At 37.7% G+C, this 21,381-nt stretch overlaps 1 protein-coding gene across 9 annotated transcripts in view; it reads right to left on the reverse strand.

Annotated features, from left to right (window-relative positions):
- UBE3A (ubiquitin protein ligase E3A) overlaps window positions 1-21,381 on the reverse strand; it is a 63,441-nt gene that overhangs the window by 33,688 nt on the left and 8,372 nt on the right. For 6 of the 9 annotated variants that reach the window (XR_010071765.1, XM_063339983.1, XM_063339937.1 and 3 more), the window contains 3 exons: window positions 20,848-20,915; window positions 12,697-12,815; window positions 9,248-9,292 (listed from right to left, as the gene is read on the reverse strand). Coding sequence is in view for 8 of the 9 variants with exons in the window: in XM_063339983.1 (XP_063196053.1) it covers window positions 9,248-9,292; window positions 12,697-12,716 (65 nt within the window). In the remaining variant the exon portion in view is untranslated. Of the gene's footprint in view, window positions 1-9,247; window positions 9,293-12,696; window positions 12,816-13,432; window positions 13,580-20,847; window positions 20,916-21,381 lie in introns of all 9 variants that reach the window. The other 3 variants (XM_063339992.1, XM_063339968.1, XM_063339946.1) reach the window with 1 other exon arrangement.

The following is a 21,381-nucleotide window of genomic DNA, read 5'->3' on the forward strand; positions in this document are numbered from 1 at the left end:
CAGCTGCTTCAGAAGGGAAAATACCCTCAAGTTCTGGAAGTAACTATTGAAGTGTATATTATTCAGCAATAACACCTTTGCTCCTTCCCTTTCGCTCTTCAAGATCTCACGATCCTAGAGAACACCACATTTCTGACAAAGAAAACCATTACCTCAATGTCTAGCTGACCTTCCAAATGTCTTAGTGGGTTCCAAGACAAAAAATAAAATAAAAAAAAAAAATTGAAGAGAAAGGTTTCCCCGGCACCTCAAGATGGATGTGGAAGACCATTTAAAAAAAAACCCCAAAACAAACAAACAGCCCCAGCAATATAATCAAAACCGCTACTGCATAAACAGGGAATAGCTGTATTCTGATCCAAGCAGAGAGTTCTAGTTTCTCCAATTTTTATATTTGGACTTAGGAAAACCTGTCTCTCCCCATGTACGTATAAAAATATAAGGTTTTTTTGATCTTATCTTTCAATATAGAGGCTTTATTTAAAAACAACTGTTTTTAAATACAGTTTAGACCACTACATAATTTCAGACTTCTGTTTCTGAATGCCAAGATTTCATGCTTTTATTATTCTTGACTTCCAGTCATTCCAGACCTTCAGATTTAGATTGTGAAATATTGTTATCTGCAACCAGATAAGTATATCACATGAAGGCCTTTCTTTGTTAATATTGAATTTTTACACCTGAGCTACGGCCACCTGTCTCACCAACACACTCCTTATTTACTCCTCTTGCAGTCTCTCCTACGCATTATCTTGATGCCTTCACGAAAGCTCTGTCCAACTCAAGTTGAAGCTTCCTGTTCCTTTAATTATATCCGCCCTCTCTCACTCACCACGTTTTCCACAGTGCACACAAAGAGGTGGTTATTTCATATACACATTGTCATTTCAACTTCATCCTTCCTCGTTGCATTCTCCTTCCATCTTATTTCTCCATTGCAGTCTACATGTAGATGACAATTTTTTTTGCTGTAATTTTGGTGGTTTCTGACCTACGTGATACACCTATGGTTATATATGGATATATTAGGGTTATATGGATTATTTCTCACAGCTGTTTTAAGTGTGTATCTATTAGGGGCCCATGTGTTTATTTACCTAAAGCAGCTGGAGCTGTTACTCAGATTAAGTATATTGTGAAAAGCTGACCAATTCCCTAAAAAGAGGGAACTTAGTTTTCAAACTGGAGAAATTGTTAGTCTTAAAGAGGAACGCACACCTTTCTAGCTTAGGTAACATCTACTTTGAATAAAGTTATTTCAACATATAAACATCATATATTAATAACATGTTTTATCATATTAAACACTCAACTTTAATCAGGTCATACCTGAGACACCAGGAGACAAAGCTCAGCTTAGACTTGTCTCTAACAGTTAACTTCCAAGGGACTCCAGTTGGTGCTTCCAATTTTTAGCTAGCAATTACTTCTCAAACTGTGTCATGCCTACAATAATGCTCTTTGTACAAACATTTTCATTTTGACTCATGGCTGCAGACTCACTGACTCAAGTTCTAGGAAATTCTATTAGAGACAGAAGGTCTGACAATACAATATACAACAATACAATACAATGTACAAGAACACAACAGTACTAGAATTCCCCCCCACCTCTCCCTAACAGCTATTCTGCAGACTTCTGACATGGCCTCAGATAACTTACTGAAGTAAGTAAAAAAAAAAAACCTGGAGACTTAAAGTGAGGATACAGACTTAAGAAAGTAGAAGAGAATTTACCAAGCCTTCCCCAAGAGCTACCCTTACTGAGGTCCATACATGAAAGCACTTACAGAGAATGCAGGTCCAAGTAAGCCAATGTGTGATTTTACACAACAGTAAAATATTCCATACCACATTCCCATTGGGGTACTTGAGGGATTATTGTCACTGTCTAGTGCCAACAGCCCACGTTTCTGTGTTATTCAGAAAAAAAAAAAAAGTAGCATACCTTCTCCGTTCCCCAGAGCTGAAAACTTGATCCCTTTGTACATTCCTCAGCTCATTTAGTATGTAGAAAACTAAAACTGGTTCTTCAAGCGAGGTAACACAACCCCCCCTCTCTATTCTTAGCTCAGGCTACACAGTGAAGACCTGCAGCTCCTTTCCAGATCCTACACAGGGATCTAGTAAAGAGTAACTGGTCCCTTATAAACTCAACGATTAGTTTACAGTACATCAGCACGCAGACACCTAGTGCAGCTAAGGCTGCAGTGACTGACTTGCATGTATGTTTGCAAAGAGTCACGTTGTTGTTGCACATCCGAGCAGGAAACTGCACTGGTGTGGCTGCAGTTGTAAACATTTCACAGGCATATCCTTAAGCCTTAAGGGCAACTTCCCACACAGGGGGCCTTGTATAACCTCCTCAAGCAAGACGCACTGCTTCAGTGAGGGGGAGAGGCACCTAAAATAGGCATCATCTTCCTTCCCCAAAGGGCAATAATTTCACAAGCATATTTTTTTCTGTTTAAAAAAAATAAAATATTTGTATTCACTGACTTACTTTTGTTGTACTTAAAGAAAAAAGAGCGCCTTTTTACTTTTAAATTCTTCTTTAATTAATAAAAAGCCAGATAAGTACTTTGCGTTTTTAAGTGAAATGCTGCCCAAACTGTGGAGTATCACTAGAAACGTACACCACTGAGCCTCTAGATACTTAGGCAATGGTGCATTGAGCTGCGTTTTGGGTTGTAAAGTAAATTTTTAATGTCTAAATCACATACAAAACAAGGGACTGAATGCACTGGTTAAAAAGTTCCTATGTAACAGCATCTAATTTACATTTCCCAAATATCTTAAACTAAATACAGAGAAATGCTACATAAAGGAAACTTTTGCGATAGAGAGAATCAGATGTTTAAACATTTAAGGAATTTTAGAAAAATCTGAAGCATATAATTCTTCAGAGCAAGGAATTTTCATCCAAGTTTCAAAACTTGCCTGAAGTTATAAATATCTGCATAAATGCATCATTTTTGCTTTAAGTTTACCTAAATTTTAGAAATATGTATGAAGGTTTCATACTTGTCTGGAAACATCAGTATGAAATGACATACTTCTGAATGGTTTCTGCTTGGGACACAACATCTTTTATATTATTTCTACACAGAAGTCTCACATTGCTCCAAGAGGGCCAATTTTAATAACTGGAAATTTACAATGGCCTGTTTTAACAAAACTATTTGGGATTCAGAAGTGCCAGAATGTTCATAAGCTGTTTTCTTTCTCAACACAAACACACCAACAAAAATATTAATTATTAAAAGTATTAAACTGGAGGAAAATTTGTGTTTGTCTTTTGGATAGGAAAAAAACACGGAGCAGATTTTTTTTAGTACTAATAGCAAAACGACTTTCAGTATATGCCTTAACAGACAGGAGCATAGAGACTCATACACCTGCAACAATTACACCGCTGTGGAAACAAGACGACCACCAGATCAAAAACTGTTTAAAAATAAAGTGTGGGTTATGGATGGTCATCTTCGTGAAGTTAAATATTGCTTTCTGAGAGTTTCGGTTTCAAACCTTGCATGCTGGTTTCCTGCTACTGTTTAGTTAAGAGCAAGACCAACAGTGCTAGAGAAGACCAGATTCCAGTGAAAGCACTGCCCGCACAGACCCTTTTGAAGTGGCCTGCACACTGCCAAATGCTCCACCCAGAGCTGGAGCCGAGTCCCCCGTTCTAGCAGTGTTGTAACACCTTTAGCCTGCCTTGGCCACTGTCATCCCAGTGAACGTATGTCTGCAAATGTGCATGGAGTCTGCATTTTCCGACCTCATTCTTTCCAGTGTGGTGGCCCCCAATATCTGGGGTGCATACTGTGAACTCCCTTGGACTATACTGGCTTCACCCAAGGGACCTCCCCTCCCCACCACGTGTTCTAGATCCACTGTGCCTTTGGGAACATCACGTGCTGACAAAGTCAGGCATGGCACTTCCTCAGGAAGGGTGAACCTGAGAACAGAAGAGTTGTCCTGGACTTAATGGAGCAATGCAGAAAGCTAGAGAGAGAGGATCAAGAACATAGTCAGCACACATCTCTTCATCTTGTCTCACAGACAAATTACCTTGCCACAGTCCTATTAGAAAAGCACCCTTCATTACTGCCCTTTCCCCTCTAAGTTATCAGCTCCAGGACTCTATAGAGATAACGTCATCCCACAGACCAACTGTTTTCATACCCCGGTTCCTATCTGTCCTTCTTAAGGCGGCATGCAGTGCCCTGTCACCTATGCGATTCCTCCAACATTCAATTACCCAAAAAAATTGAGAGATGAATAATGCATCAATTATACCCTGGCTTTTCAACCCAAGCAATTTCAGGAAAAATTCCTAATTCCAAGATGCCCTCCCAACATTACAGGCCTCAAGCCATTAAATAACTGATTATTGGGAGACAATTATTAGGCAATTATTGTAAGCAATCAACATATGTAAAAATGGTAATGACTGCAGGCAAACTTGACTGCGTTTTAAATACTATGCTCATGGTTACAGCATCAGTGCCTTTTGAAAAGGCAGGGAGAAAAAAAAAAAGCCCATAAGTGTATTTAACTACAGAAAGAAAAAGTAACTTGAATTACTGCTGGAATAAACATATTATGAAGCTTAAGACTGACTAAAAACTTACAAGATCTTACTTTCTTTGAACAAATGTGTTATTCTTAACATTTTAAAGAAAAAAGTACACTATTGTTATCAGTTGTTAAACTTCCAAAGAATAATTGCATCTAACCACACAAAGTATTTCAACAGTTCTCCAAATTTTGTTTTAAATTATCAAGTAATGAGTCATAAATTCTAAATCTCTGTACTAGCTATGAGGCCACAAGAGGACCAATTTTGTCTTTATTAGAAAGAAATTAAATGACAGTAACTTCACATACTTGCAGGGATCCTTCAGTCTGTCTTTTATATTCATGCCAAAACAAATAATGAATATTTTATAAAATATTAAGCAAAATACATATTCTTGAGTACCTTCCATGTTGTTTTCCCTTGGTTAAAGAAGCCCTGGCACTCAAGCAAACACAATTAAAATTCATGTTGTTCACTACTGAACTAGCTTACATTTGTCAAATATGAAATTTATACACTATACTCTAATCAGCAGCTCAACCAAAGAAAGGAGATTAACACTGCAGTGAGATATCAAAAGATATGGACAGTAACTTGGAGACACTGATTCCAATGGTCTGCTTCTGGACCACTGGAGCATTTCAGTAGAAAGCATGACAGAAGAGACAAACTATTTCAGACAAAAATACCGATATGAGAAGAGGACTGACCACTGCAATGCGTAAGACTGACCTACAGACAGAAGAGACCTAAATGCTGATCAACCTTGTACTCTTCCTTGTATAACTTGAAGAAAAGAGGCGAAGTACAGGAAAGGGACAACCATACAACTCTGTTTTCAAGTTATTAAAAACTCCAGAACACTTTAAAGTTAGGTTTCCATGGTAGCATTCTTTTACTATGCCTTCATTCTGCACGACACTGTCCTAGAAGGATGACCATGATCACGCAGAAACTAAAGGCAAATAACATGGATGATGGATCATAAGACTTAAACACCTGAGTTTCCAGTTTAAGAACAGTCTAGCATATGTGGATTAGACAGATCCAGAGAGAAATATCTCTTTAAGCTTTCTTTTTGTTTATTTTTAACCGGTAAATTTACAGCATCCTCCAAGCTCCATGGGAACCAAGGTCTATAATACATTTGCTTCAGTTATATTTTCTAGTGCAAAATCTAGAATTCCTTTTATTTCAGATCATTATAGAATCGGTCAACTTATCTCGTCTTTGCTCTCGGAAGCAAAGGTAAAACAGACACAAGTAGTTGCTAAATTTAAGAAAGTAGTAATTCTTGAGTACAGTCAATACAGTCTTATTAACTGATGAAGTTTCCTCAAGGGAATCACTGCTTGGCTAAATGATGCATTGCAAGAGGCTCCAAGAAGAAATTTTTTAATTCATCCTAGACAGCTCACAGTATAAAATAGTGCAAGGCTGCAGGCATACATAAAGATACTTCTTATATCTTTTCCTTCCAAGAATGGCAATAAAACAAGCAGCAAATGCTACAAAAATTCCTACACGTGGCAAGATTTGATACAGAGGCCACAATCAGCATGTCCCATGGTTACTGAGTTTCCAGTTTAAGAACAGCCTAATATATGTGCATCAGACAGATATAGAGAGAAATCTCTCTTTAGGATTTCTTTTTGTTTATTTTTAATCGGTGTTTTCAGCTATGAGGAAAGTAATTTAAAGAATTCTATATGTCTAGAAAGCACTAGGATGGCATCAGAAAGTATGTAGCACAAAATCCTAATACTTACACAGTTACTGTATATATTTGCCCCAGTTACTGTATATATTTGCAAGGGCTGTAGTTTATTTTTCTGGCATGTTCTGAGACTGCTGCAGAATTTTTATTTTGCCATTCTTTTCAACAAACCAGCTATCAAATCTACCCCAATGTGAGATGACTATATATCAACTATAACTGTAACAACACTTTAAACGGGGGGGTGCTAAATGACTTTAAAAAGAGAAAGAGAAGCTTTGAAATTGCAAAACATCCCATCCTAAAAAGAGAAAGGAGAAATGAATGCACAAAAAGACATCATATCAAAATACCCAAACTTTTGCCTTGATATGTGACAACATATAATACACAGAGTGAAAATACATGAACTGAAAAGATACTATAAGAATACAATTACTGTTAACGTAAGCAAAAATTATGTAACTTAATGAAAAAGAGATTTTAAGAAAGTTATACTAATTGAAGCTGAAAATTAATGCGGACCTGTGACAGGAGCAGACAGGAGAAGATGTTGACCTTAAAAATTCAAAGACTTGAACGAATGCTAAGGAAAAGAGACTCCTAATTCTGACCTAGCACCAAGATGTTCATCACGCATAGAGACAGAATCTGAAAAGCCTGGGATAAACAAGACTTAACCGTGGAAGAATTTGCTGCCTAAGAGTCTGAAAGAGTCAGTAGATTTTTTTTTTTACTTATTTATTTTAATTCACATGTGAAACATATGTGACTATGCTCTTGGTATAAAGCTTTGCAATGCAAAACACAGTAACAAATAAAGCAATTATATCAGCCAGAGCAAAACTAACTTAACCATTCATTGTACAAGTAATGAAACACTTGCATAATTCCCCCCATTTACTGATGAATTATAGGCATCTAAATAACATAGTAACTATTTTAGCTACACAGAAGGCATGCCAGTCACACTGTATTACCCAGCCTGCCATTCCACCTTATGGGGCAAGAGCAACTATGCAGCAGGATTGCAGAAATTCTCTGCAACAGGTAATATACATATCACATTGTGATAGTTTTAAAAAATTTAGTTTTGCGAGTATACCATGCATTAATACTGTATAACTACTGCTCAAATATGTGAATCCCTACAACTTGACTGGTTTACATCTATTTTAGACAGATACCCGAAATCTACACGGTCAAGGCAACTCTGGCTGCACAAAAAGAAAATAAAATAAGAAATACAGCTTTCACATAGGAAAACTTGCTACTGTAGATTACCTTTTCAGGTTCAGTTTTAAGGAGGGTAAAACACAAAAAAATTTGCCAAACTGCTAGAAGGAAAAATAGTTGTACTGTCTTTTCCTTCTGATTTATCATAGGTCCTTATAGAGTCTTTGTTTTACACCAGTCAAGATCCTCGTTTCTGACACATCTTTCCTTACAACGTGTAAAAAGCTGACAATATCCTGAGTGGACTACAGCCAGTCTACAGCCTGATTTCCCCCGTTTGGCTAGGCCAGGGAAGCAAGAGAATACAACTCAACTTGCTGCAGGAACAATAAAACGCAACGCAGCAGGGTTGCTACTGGAGCAGGAGAAGAGACCATGGCAGGCTTTTTGCGCTGCAACCTCTGTCTCTAATGCACATCCACGTAGCAACAGCCCTGCAATCCATACTCCTAAGGCGGCAGCTAGACAGCAGTTCTGTAACAGGTGGCATGAGAGGGAAAAGCAAATTCATCGTCCCAGGAGAAATGTTCCTCCTACTGCAAGAAAAGACTTCACCGCATCAAATTGCTAAAAACACATGAGAAAAGCATTCCTTGTTTGCTCCTCATCACTTTTAAGGTTAGGTACGCAGTCCAACGTGGAGGGGCTCACCTCAGCTTTGCTCCTCCCCAAGTTGGGTAACTACAGCAGAGTCGTCCTAGAGCAATTCACACCATGTCCCTAGCCTGCAAAACATCCTGAAACTGGCATTCAGCCCACAGTGCATAAAATGCTAGACCACTTGGGGGAAGGGTGTGGAGCAGACAGCTTAAAGTCAGAGAAGTCTGTGGCAGAAGAGAAACGAACCCAGGTCTTTCGAAGCCTTGGACAGTACCCTAACCACTGGGCTACGCTCCCTCTATTATTTTGGAACTTGTGCTGTAAGCCAGAAAAGCAGAGTTTGTGGTTTCCCTATTTGAGTTTATGACAGGACAGTTTGAATAGCTAGAAAAGAACCTTTGTTTGCTAACTAACAGAACAATAAAGTCTCAAAAAACTATTCTTTTTTTAAAATGGTCCTCTCATTCCTGCAACCCTTTTGAATTTGAAATTTAAATTAACATTTCAGCCTATCATAATCTTGCTTCTAGGCTATTGAAGACAGACCAAAACAAGGTTCAGAACTGTGAGCAAGGTACTACATGAATACTGTTTAGTGAAAGAACGACAGTTTTCTGCTTCTAGAACTAACTAGCATATAAATTTGCCAAATTAAGTCAGAATTGGTTTTTTTCTTTGTAGTTCAGCAATCCATCTGCCACAACATATTAGAGGTATTGTGCCTTAGTACTGAAGTGTCTTCAAACCCATGCAAGATGTTAGTGAATAGCAGGTAGAAGTTACACCCGTACTGTCAAGTCTGAATATAGGCCTGAAGATTTCTGACACTGTATTATGCTACCATCTACTGGTTTACATTAAATTAAACCTCTGAACTTTACCTTCAACCCATTCACCCTCCAAAAAAAAAAAAAAAAATCATCACAGTTTCTACAGAGGCTTAAAATTATTTTTCCATAGCAAAATACTAACTTGAAATTTTCTAAGGTGATTCTGCAGTTCTACTCAGCTTTTGTCTTCTTTATTAAGGCAGGCGCAAGAGTAACTGTTACATGTGTTCAGAACATTTTTAAACAAGATACACCAAACTCATCCACTCATTTACTTACATTCGGCTAGTTTCAATGTTTTCAGAGTGAGGTTCTCCTGGTGATCTGCAAATACAGATACGAAACCTTAAGCATTGTTTGTTATTTTAAATCATTACAATATGAAAAGTTAGGAAAGATGGAAAGTGATGATAATGTATTATTGACACTAAATTATGCACTTGCACATTGAAATTTGTTTGACCAAACTCTAAAAGACAGTTTGTAACATAAAATCTAACAATACAATTAAGCCAGACTTCTCTAAGGAGGACAGCGCTGTTTCCCTACAGCTTACGCAACAGCAGCCATTAGCGGAGACTTCTGCTGGCAGCACTTCCGTATTCAGGTTGCCTAGTGCACCAGTTCTGGGCTAATTCTTCATAACCACTTCAGTAACCAAAATGTATACTTAAAGTTTATCAGGGATCAACTGTTACAAACAGATTCTCTGCACACTTGGACTCTAAGCAGTAGCTCAAAAGCAGGTCTCAGCAGAATGTCAAAACAAAATTCACATCTCTACTTGAATTTATGGACATAATCTCACAGAGCATAAGCGTTAAAGGCAGCTTTCTGTTTCTTCCTTGTAGCCACCAGGTCAGCCAGTAATATTCAGAATTAGGTGTTATTGCCTGGCTTTTTTTAATACACAAGCAGCACCTGTGTTCAGCATGCCAACCCCCTTGACTTAATTTGCAGAGTAATTTAAGGGGTATAGTAAGCTAAATTACAGCTGTTTAGCTCCTCCTTATTCCCATCTTCTTCCTTATGCCAGCATTGATTCAAGTGCCTTTTTTTTTTTTTGAAACATTATTTTTCTCCCTCCCTTCTGGACTTCCCCCTGCCCAGTGACTTTGTAGCCAGATGAGCCAGGAGACTAGGTACTACAAATGCAGCAGTTTTGACTTCAATCACCTTAAGCTGCCTTGAAATGATATCCTGAAGAACCTTATCCAACCTTCACTTGGGTATAGATTTTGGTACAGCTGACCAGAACTGCCACGCTGGATATACTGCATAAGGAGTGGAAATAGAGCACAGCCATTACAGTAAAACTCTGTAGCTTACATGAACAAATACGTCTTTCATGACAGAGCTTTCTCAAAACAGAAGTGAGCTAAAATCTGCAAAGAGAACTCACTTTGTAGGTTTCCACAGAGTTTGCTAGGGGACTTCAGTTAGCACAGCTGAGCAGGCTTTGCCATAGCTTTACTGGGAAAAATCTTTCTTTACAGGAATAGAATTTCTAATTTTTTCTATTTATTATATGACTATCTATACTATTCTAAATACTATTGGAAGTCTCCACCTGTAGCCTGTAACATGTCCTTTCTTCCTATGTTTCATTGTACTACCTTCCTGGATGGGCCCTCCTATTAAAACCTAGACTATTCTCCAAATTCCCTATTAAAATCTTAGTTCCTCTACTGACATACCAGATTTTAGCAACTTTCTGGATTTTACCAAACTGTAGTATATTAACAGATCCAGTGCCTAGAAAGCATTTCTGGCAGATAACTTAGAATTCCTAGGCTAGCTGGATACTATGCAGCAACAGATGATGCAGAACACAGGAAGTTATTTGTTTATATTCCACTAAGTTATGAAATTCAACTGACACTATGACAGAATTCTGCGCTTGCTATCCAACCAACTTAATGCTTAAAATGCAAATAACCTCTAATTGGAAAATAGCAAAACCTGCCAAAATTTGGTCTCTATTTATTCCCTCACTCATTAAAGTTCATGACTGATGAGATAGTTGCTGTCAAAAATAACGCTCAACAGCAAAACAAGTAAAAAATTAATTTCCCTTCAACTCCCCTGACCAAAATAAGTCACTAAATACTTAGCAGAGATAAAAGAACCTCAATTATTTTTTTCCTGGTTATTCACCTAAGCATGCAAGTGCTAGAAGCCATACAACCTGAGAAGCAGTGGAAAAGAGAGTATTTATATTCATACTGGCTAGCTCCTCTATTCACACCCAGGACTTCAGAAACTGATAGCGAAGAGCTTGGAAGTTTGAGGCGGTTGCTATCTTTGTTTTAGTCACAGAAAGTACAACACAATGAGGCTTTCGGTAAGAGTACTGCTTTAAGTCTCTATGCAAATGCAAGTTAAATAGCGGTGTTAAAAAAAAACCACCACGAGTATTAATCACTTTGAGCCTTTAAGATACATATCAGTATGAAAAGTTACAGAAAAAGAGCAGACTGGGACCTAAACTTAGCGTGTAAAAAAGGCAGCCCAGTGATTTGTACTCCAAACATGTAAACATAGCTATCAGTATAGCCAAAATCTTTTCCTGTCCTTATCATTTGTATGAGTTTTATCTGGGCTTTGAACAGACAGTGCAGTTCAGTACATGCTATTTCACAAAAATGTTTCTTCTATAAGACAAACAATGTAAGAGAAGACACACTTTCAGGAAAGTTCAGAAAAAATGAAACCTGAGTCAAAAAAGGTTTGGTCCTCTAAAGTAAATGGTTCTACAGAAAACAGGGACGAAATTCCTTCAGCTTACTGTTTTCTATAACATGAGCAGACCTACCACAACTATGATTTGCAGAACCTATTGATGTACTTATTAACCAGATTTTAAGAGGTTTCAAATGACAATATGAGTACCAAATAAAAAGAACTTTCAGTACTCATTAAAACAAGTGGAAGATCAATCCAATTATACGAACTGTAGTTGTTTGTTGAGAAGCTATTTATTCTGCAATACCCAATTGTTTACAAACAAGATACCTTGTTATTCCTCTGAGCAGGCAACAGTACTGAAATACAACTATATAGCATGGCAAGACATCCCTTCATCATGCTTAAAATCTGAAACAAGAGTTCTGTTCAGAGAAAATCTCAGAGCAAATGCTCTTACAAATTTCAGCTTTGAATTAGATCGTAGATACTGATCACAAGACACCAACTAATCTGAATACTGCAGTATGAGCTAGCAAATTCAAATGATGGCTCACTTCCAATAACACAGGGAACAACTTCTCCATTCTGCAAGCCACTCCTTTTACCTCCACTGTACCTCCCTAGGAGAGAAAAGTAGAGGTATGCAAGCCTAGAAATTTTAACATCAAACCTCCTCGACAGATACATTAAAAAAATTGAACAAATTGCTTAAATAAGTATGCTAAACAATTTATACAGAATTTTAGTATGACAGTAAAGCACACGAGAGACTTTTAAGTGACAGTATTGCTCTTAAGAGGCATACCACGGAACACCACGGTCCTCGTATTTTAAAAACGAGGCAGGGACAAGGTAAGTTGCTTTGAAATCACTCTAAGCAAAAGGATAAGTCAACTTTGCAAGCTGACTTATCTTAAACAAACAATATACCTTAATACTATTTATAAAACTAACTGCAAGCCATACAAATGAAATACTTTTAAAATAAACATTATACTAAAAGTGATCCTGAGAAACAACACTACATGCTTTATGCTTACCTTTTACAAGCTGTGGCCATTCGGTGACATCAGGGTGATCACAATTTTGAGTCACTGATTAAAAACGAGTTGTCACACCAATCCTGTATCACGCTGGGCTAAGCATAAGCTTAACAACTCTAAATAAGTAAAAATAATTTAGTTAAAAGTCCTTAAAAATTATTTTCAGCCAGTCCGCTAAATAAAACCCATAAAACAGAAGAAAAATATTGATGCTAAATATTGTTTTATCTGCGAGATTAAGACCTACAGCACAAAAATTAGTTCATTTTTGAATGCATTCTAAGGCTTCTGGAGTAACTCACTACAGCACACTCAACTGGTAAACTTGAAAATTCATCAACTTCTTTTCCGCCTCTCTAAAAAAAACAAAACAAAACCCATCTCTTGGACCAGGGGAAAGCAACCGACATCAAGACAATGAGCATTCAAAGATTTGGAACCATGTGCGTAAATACGAACTGGAATTTCTAACTACAATAAAATTATGTTAGTTGTTTCCCTGCTACAACTCAATTAATACTGACATTCTAATGAGGCTCCATGTTTTCAGGGGAGGAACACGTAGCTTGCGCTTTGCTGTGTGTGCCTCTTCCTAAAATGAAGCAAGCTAAAGGTATGTAAAAGTTTCAGAGAAGCAACCTTTGCTATCTGTGGCCCATCTTTTAGGTTCTTTGTTCCATTCACACCGCATGTAGTCTCTCCTCTCGCTTAAATTTTCAAAAGTGTATTTTACCTGTCAATTGTTTCCCGTGATCTGGCTCCACTGGTATAAATTGAAGGGTTGGTCCTTTACTTTGTCACGCAGGTGGCAGCCAATGATCACTCAGCAATACTCGTGCCCAGAGCGCCCTGGGACCACCCCAGCTGATTACTTCCATGGCTGAAAAGGAACCAGTTAGTCTCTTACCTACTGCTATTATCTACTCTAAACTAAAGTTAACTGATAATATATTTCCAAACATAACCCTCAACACACAATTCACCCCGTTCTCTCTCCCACCCAAGCTCCTAGGTGCACTGCACAAAGACTGTAAAGAAAAAAGGCCTCAGATGGAGAGTCAGATCACAAACAGCATTATTCACTTTTTGTTAATATAAAGTCTTGATTAAAGTGTTATTACTGTATTTAGTAAATAAAAAGTTGACTTACTTTCTCTAAACAACCAGTAGCTACAAAGACACGGACCCCTGTACAGTATCGGAGAAGTTTACTCCTGTGGTTCTAGCCCAGATGAAACCCCACATTGGTAGGTTGCCATGCAGCAGAAGCCTCACACAGAAGCAAGGTGCACAACGGGTACCGAGCTATTTAGGGCACACCTGCAGTCACAAAGATCTGGTGCAAATACTAACAGAGCACATCCAACAGCTTCAAATGGTTCAGTAAAGAAAGCTTTTGTGCTTCAGTCCAACCTATTATAAGAGTCTTTCAGTAAGGTCTTAGGTTTGAGGGGCAATCAAGCATTCTCAATGCTAACTTCTATCTGTTGACTTGTCAGAGATATGGAATCACTGATCAGTAAGCAAGGCCAGTGATTTTCTAAAGTTTGTCAGAAACGCTGCTCACTTTTGCCATTCTACTACAATTTGACACTCTGCAATGGAACAAAATTTGTATTAGTTTCGGGATGATGCTTATTAGGTTTATTGGGTACATTCCTTGAAGTAGGAAAAGCGCCATTTAATTATTTTAACATCAGTAATATTTGACTCTTCTCATCTAAACACAAGTGCATTTAACATAAGTAAAAAAGAAGCAGGCTACCCTCTGAAACAAAACAGAGGTTCTCTGGTACCTATCTGTTAGGGGAGTAAATTGTCAAAGTTTAACTGAGTCAATGCCAGGAACACAGTACAATGAATGAAAGTCAGTTGGAAAGGTTCCTCATCTGTCAACATTAAATGACAAACAAGGTAAAGATTTTCAAAATAATGTTTGCTGACCATCGGCTGTACAGAAAAGCAAACAGCAAAACCCAAGATGCTGATGCAAAACTAAGAAACCTTAAAGACACTGCTTATGGCATTGTCATTGTTTAAGACCTGACAATGTCTACTTTCAGGCAAGCATTAGCTTTAAAGAAACAGATGCCTATTCTAAGGCAATGCTTTCTCCTCAAGTTAAATCTAAATTCTTGCTGCTTTCTGAACTGATGTGAAATGGCTCTGTAAAAATGCATTTAGAAATTAAAGCCTCCTCTAGCTCTTTGTCCAAGTAACTTTTAGTACGCTGGTCAAAGAGGACAGTGGTGTAATCTCTAATGCCTCGTTGGTTGGGAAACCCACATTCTGTCTGACTGATGGAAGTACCAGCTCACATTCTGGAGCGCACTGAATCAATCACTCCCTACCTAGGCTTGTGCCCTGTATCACCCAGACCATCTGCAAGAGCTAATTACGGCAGCCTTCCATTCAAATGCAAGCATGTTTGAACAACAGGCTGACAGCAACCTTAGTAAAACAGGGTTTTCCTGAGGCTGTTTCATATAGGAGAAGTCATGAACATGACGGTCAACAGTGAAGGAACACATGAAGTGTCGGTGCTGGATTCAAAAAACATCAGATCTTGGAATGTTAAAGAATATGCATTGAGGTGGCAGCTCCACAATCACGGCCAAGACAAGTTTGTGCCCAGGCCTGACACAGATACAACTCTGTTAGTCAGGTTTACTATGCCGCCTAACATAGTATCTACAGCAGCTTCGTGAAGAGAGGCAGTATCTGAACTGGCACGAATCTCACCGAGCTGAAGTTAACTCATCTAAGTATTGTAGTGAAATTTGTATCTATAAATTGAATTTATTGTGGATCAGAGCTTTGAATGAGGTAGTTGCAGCATTTCTGATCTGTTACAAGACACATTAAAACTGGATTTACTGTACTGGGGTCTAAAAATCTCATGCTACTTTTCAACAATCCAGATACAAGAAATAATTTTCCCTTTTATCTCCTTCTCATCCTACCTTCCCCACCTATCCTTTCTGCCACTCCTGTGGGACAGAATATGATTAGCAAGGATTCCCTAGCACAGATGAAAGAATTCACTTTTTCTAAAACTTCACTCATTCATGCATCAGCAGAGTACTGTCTGCTGGCAAAGAGTCCAGCATGTTGAAACATGGGGTGGGTGGTGAAGGAGACTGCCATCAAAGATCCCTTATTCTGAATCTAGTTTGAACAAAGGACATCTTGACTGCTGGATCCAAACAAGGCAGAAAAAAAAATAATGGTAAGAGAGTCAAAGGACACTACTTGATCTGGAAAGGGAAACCACACTGATGAACAGACTAATGTGTTAGAAAAGGGGATTATGAAAAATAGGAAACTGACCTAAACCAGATGCTTTTCTGTCACAGGAATTCCTTTACAAAATATCTTGGCATGTAACTTACTTTCTAGAAGGCAGGACCCTACAACAGCAGCCCCAGAACAAATATTTATTCTTAGAACAGAGTTACTCAAACAGATTTCTGGGGTCTTCACTGTCATGATTAGCACGGCTTACAGTTTAGGCTTTCACGGACACACAGAGAAGCTGAAGGCATCAAACGCAGTTTGTGCCTGTGAAATATGTCCAAGAAACCCAAGATGGCTGCTACAGGCTCTTTGGGACTGGGCAGGCTCCAGTACAGCCACATCTACATCTGCCTAGTGACTATTTACAAGAGGTAGATTCAACCAGGACTGCAGCAACCCCTGTTATAATTAGCAAGACAATACACAAGACCCATGGCTTTAAACCATGTATCTGAAGAACCCTGTATGGCATGGGGTAGCACTCATCAAGAGGGAGTGGGATAAATAATGTTTATGCAGTAATTTGAGACTACACACATTTCTCCAAGGTGACAAAAGAGCAGATTTTCTGAAAAGGATGTTCCTATCATCTGAAAAAGAGGAAATAAAACAGTGAAGGAACAAGAAGCCAGAAACCAATTTCAGATGCATAAAAAGGGGCTAAAACCCAACTTTGTTGCATATCCTGATGAGATCTTCTTTGTGCATTTCATTTAATCTTGAAAGTCTGGAATCACAAAAATGAGCCAATAAGAGGCCCCCAGTTTCAAAACACAGAACCTAAAGACATACCATGGAGAATTTAACTATCTATTTGTCAGCAATCAAAAACAAAGCCAAAAAACTTACAGATACAAATCATTTAATTGCAATTTGTCACTTACATGGATTTTGTACACCTATTACTTTCCCTATATTCTATGATGTACAGGTGTTCAGTTTCTGTGACAGCACAGCCACCTGGCACACAGTATTTGAGGTCTAGGAAGATCCTTGACTGAAGGAACGCTTTTCTTATTTAATCTATGACGACTTATTGACCTTACTGAATGATGGGTGCCCTGGCAGATGGCATTTTTAAGAATTTATGTTTCCTTTACGAAAGAATTTAAGTTTCCACCCAAGCAATCTTTGATCCAATTTTTTCTTTAAGATTCTTTTTGACAGATGATCTAATGAAAAAGGGGGTGTGATTCACCTGTACAAAAGTAGTACCATGACACTCCTCACCTTTCAGTGGTGGAACTGGAGCTTCTTAATTAAAAATAACCATCTCAAGATACAACTAAAGACAGCTTTTGCATCTTTTCTGAAGAATCCCTCTGAACTTCCCAAGAATGAATGCTTTTCTCAAATTTGATATATTTTCAAAATAACTTTGAGTACCATGATGAAACAGACAGTCATCATCTCTACAGTAAAGGGTGCCCTCAGAACTACCCTAGCTAGCTTACTACTTCAAAAAAAGGAACTGCCAACTAATAAGAACACTGGCCTTTTATAACTTGAGATTGATTCATCAAATGACTTGGAGGGAACTGTAGAATATGCTCCAAATCCTTAAATTCAATCTTATCTGTCACTTGCAGAAAAAAAATGCAATATGCATGCTTGAGACTTTCAATTGCTTTTGTTGCCTGCATGTGGCTTCCAACACAGAAAACATCAAAAGACATAAGATTCCAGAAGTTTTCTTCACGCAACTAATAGCACATCAAATTACCAATGACCCTAAAGTAAAATAAACCAGCCACTACTCAAACCTCATTACATAAATCCTAATGGAGCTGCAAAAAAACCCCCAGACAACAGTAATAAGGCATCTATATGATTTTTTTTTCCACTGCCTGGTAAACCAAACCATTCAACTAATAACAACAAATGCAAAATCACATAGATCAAAGACCAAAAGAATTGGGTTCTATCCTGTAAAATGCCAACCTAAAGCGATTAAGGCACTCACAACTGATAAGCAAACACACACTTACTCCCAGTATTACAGCTAGAATGACAGATATTACTCATGAAGGGCTCCTGAAAAGGTGTTCATCTGCACAAAATACTTCTGAGATGTTCAAAACTTGAGCCCAGTTCTCCAATTACTCAATATTCTTCAAAAGTATTCCAGAAGTAGCAGAAAAGAGGCATAAAGACAACATGAGGAAAGGAGAAAGTGCCTTGCGATTAGACAGTGGAAAAAGTTCAAAGTTAATCAAGCTAATCAATATGGATACTAGAAGAAATGAAGTCCTCTCATAGCCCCAAAAGAATACATTAAAAAGGACCTCCAATTAAAAGCAAGCATATAAGCCCCCCCCAAGACTAGAAACTGAAGACTGACAAATTCAAATTACAGTAGGAACACAAGCATGCGGGATAGCTAAGACAATTAACACTTGAACAAATTATTTGGGGTGGGGATCTGAATTTGCTAATACCTTCAAATTAAAGGTGGTGCCATTCTGGAATTTACACTTCAGTAAAAACACAACTTACTGAGTTTAATAAAGGTAGAATTTCGTGCATCTCAATATACAGAGATCAACTATAGATTTATATAGAAGTTTCATCCTATAATATCTGTATACTTGCTCTGCCTTGATGTCAATGTCACAAATCACACGGTAACACAAAAAGGTCTAGTGTTTGCTCCGATTCCCTCCTCCGACCCCAAAACTAAAGGCCTGTGTGTTATTCTCATTTTCTACAAATGCCCCCCCAACTCTGGACACTATATTTTCCCTTCAACACTTGTTTTGGGTTTGAGAGCATAGATGTACTTAATTCACCTCTGTAAGAGGGAAAGACCTGAAATTATTCTTAGCTTCTGCATTTTTCACTTAGACCATAGCTGATATTTATTCCACTACATACATTCCTTATTTTTTTGCAGCAGAACCATGCGTTTCTAATCTCAGTTATGCCTGCTACTTCAGGCTCCCTCCAAAATGATATACAGATATGAATGGAAAGCCCCACCTACATCAGGAGATGAAATCCAATCATCTATTTAAATTTCTTTTAGTAGCTCTCCTTTTACTGGTTAGGTATCACATTAAATTATACAGGTAAACAGGTAAGTTTTACAGCTTCACTTCAGCTTTAATATTTAAACTTTCATTCCATCTGTCCTTTTGCTTATGCTGTTATTTTACTTTCTTTTGCCACGCATCTTCCACACAGCCTTACATGTAAAGTACCTTTCTGTTCACCAAGTTCTCCAGTGTCACCAGCACGTTTGTTTATACATAGTTCATATTAAGACCAAGCAATCATGCAATTCCATAGCATAATATTCAGTTTTTCTGATGCTACATTAGTATCCATTACTCAAGTTGTGGGGGATTAGAGGGGAATTCTTGTTCATCAATTTATGAAGCGCAAACCATTACAAAGACTCTATGCATACATACGGTGGCAAGCAGTTAAACATTCAGAGAAAAAGCAGCCAGCAGAAATAATGGCAATAAAGAAGTAACAGCTTCAGTTTGAAGAAGAGCCATCATACACAAAACTGGTACTGAAACTAGAGAGCAAGAAGCAGGTGGGTGGTCCCAGTGGTGCTGTGGGTGCAAAAATGAATATACGCTACCTGCCAGATGCCTGCTAGAGTAAAGGACCAATCTATATAATTCTCTCAGGAACATCTGGATTGTGATAATGTTACATTATAGCTTTTTAAGAGATTTACAGTTTTTAATTAGCACACATTATATTTACAGTTTCAGCTTAGAATCCATCATTTTAGCTCCTGTCTGTAGCTTCCTACAAAATAGAACTTAAAAAACAAAAAAAACCCCACCCAACAACTCTTCTGCGAGGTTGAGATTTCAAAACTTTATGTATGTTCTTATGTTAAGTATCTTCAAAAGAAAAAAATCCAGACATAAAGACACAGGGTATAAAACTTGTATCAACAGTTACTGAGTTCTTCGCCACATTTTAAGCGGTTAAAGAAAGTACCCACATAGCTTAGAAGTAGCTTCTAAGAAGTAGCTTAGAAGTATACAATTGTATAAATGCATTAACAGACCTATTTAATATGGTAGAAAAATTAACTTAAGCAAAAATTGGTTTTCTGAATGCAGCAATGCAAAACGTTTGAAAAATCCCCTATGTACCAAGTTGCAGAACCACAGACCTTAAGAGATACTACAAAGTGGCGCGGTTATTCCATACTACCAGGTATGTCCGCTGGACTACACCAGAATAAAGTTAGAAAATGGCAATTAAAATAACTACAAGCTAAGGTTCCAACCTTGCTGTACTGCATGTATTTTTAAGCTGGCTGGACATTTAAGAGCCTAGACAAAAACACATACCATGTGCCATGGGCTCATGTTAGCACTGCTACTGAAAGTCACATTTCTGTATTTCCTAACATTTGAATTTGCAAGTTTGACTTACACTGATGTCTGCTTAACTTTTCTAGTAGTTCTGAACTTACTTTGCAAGTCATACTTAAAAAGCTGTATAAGCCTTGGTATAAATACGCTCAGCAGCAAGAAAAAAAAACTTTGAGAAACAGCACTGATTCTTATCCAGTCTATGGATAAATATATGGATGGTAGCAGTGTGATGCTGAGCTTGTAAAACAAATTAAAAGGGTATTCAATGTTGTATCATCAGTATTTATTTTCCCCAAGAAAAACCAAGTAACTCAGTTTTCTAGAGAACTATGCCTAAGTAACAGACACTGCAGTAAAAAAAAAAAATAGGAAAAAAGAATGTGTGTGTTTCTTCCTGAATTTATTTTCAACTTTTTTTTTTAAAATCAGGGAACAAAAAAGTATAAATATTTGTTATTATGATTATTAGCATATACACAATTAAGTGAAAACATAAACATACCATATCTTTCCAGAGATGCAGAAACTTGTTCTTTCAAATTCTAAAGTGGGCTTCTACAGTTCTTGTACCTGTAATGCAAAACATTACATTTCAGTTTTTGCACTATGCTCCATACCAATCTGAAACTCAATGCAACTTCAAAGCAATACATTCAAGAATGGCCATTCACAAGTTTACAACTGAAGGAAACATATACTTTGAATTATAGAATAGAATCATAGAATATGTCAAATTGGAAGGATCATGAAGTCTAACTCCCCCCTCCTCAAAGGAGTACCTAAAACTAAATCGTATGACTTCCGAAACTAAATCATACTTCTCATAAAAACCAAAACAGAAAATACTTAGTATGTTAGGGAACCTACAAAAGTAGAAAGTCCATACACACAACGTTCCCTATTCTTTGCTCTATAGTGATGCAATTGAGTTTTACAATTCCATTCATCCAGTTCATTACAAATATCCATTTCCTTCTTCTGGAAGATTCTGACAAGGTTTTTCTCCTCCACACCCCGCCCCCCCCCCCCAATAATT

Source organism: Chroicocephalus ridibundus, chromosome 1 (genome assembly GCF_963924245.1).
Source record: "Chroicocephalus ridibundus chromosome 1, bChrRid1.1, whole genome shotgun sequence".
Lineage (NCBI taxonomy): Eukaryota > Metazoa > Chordata > Aves > Charadriiformes > Laridae > Chroicocephalus > Chroicocephalus ridibundus.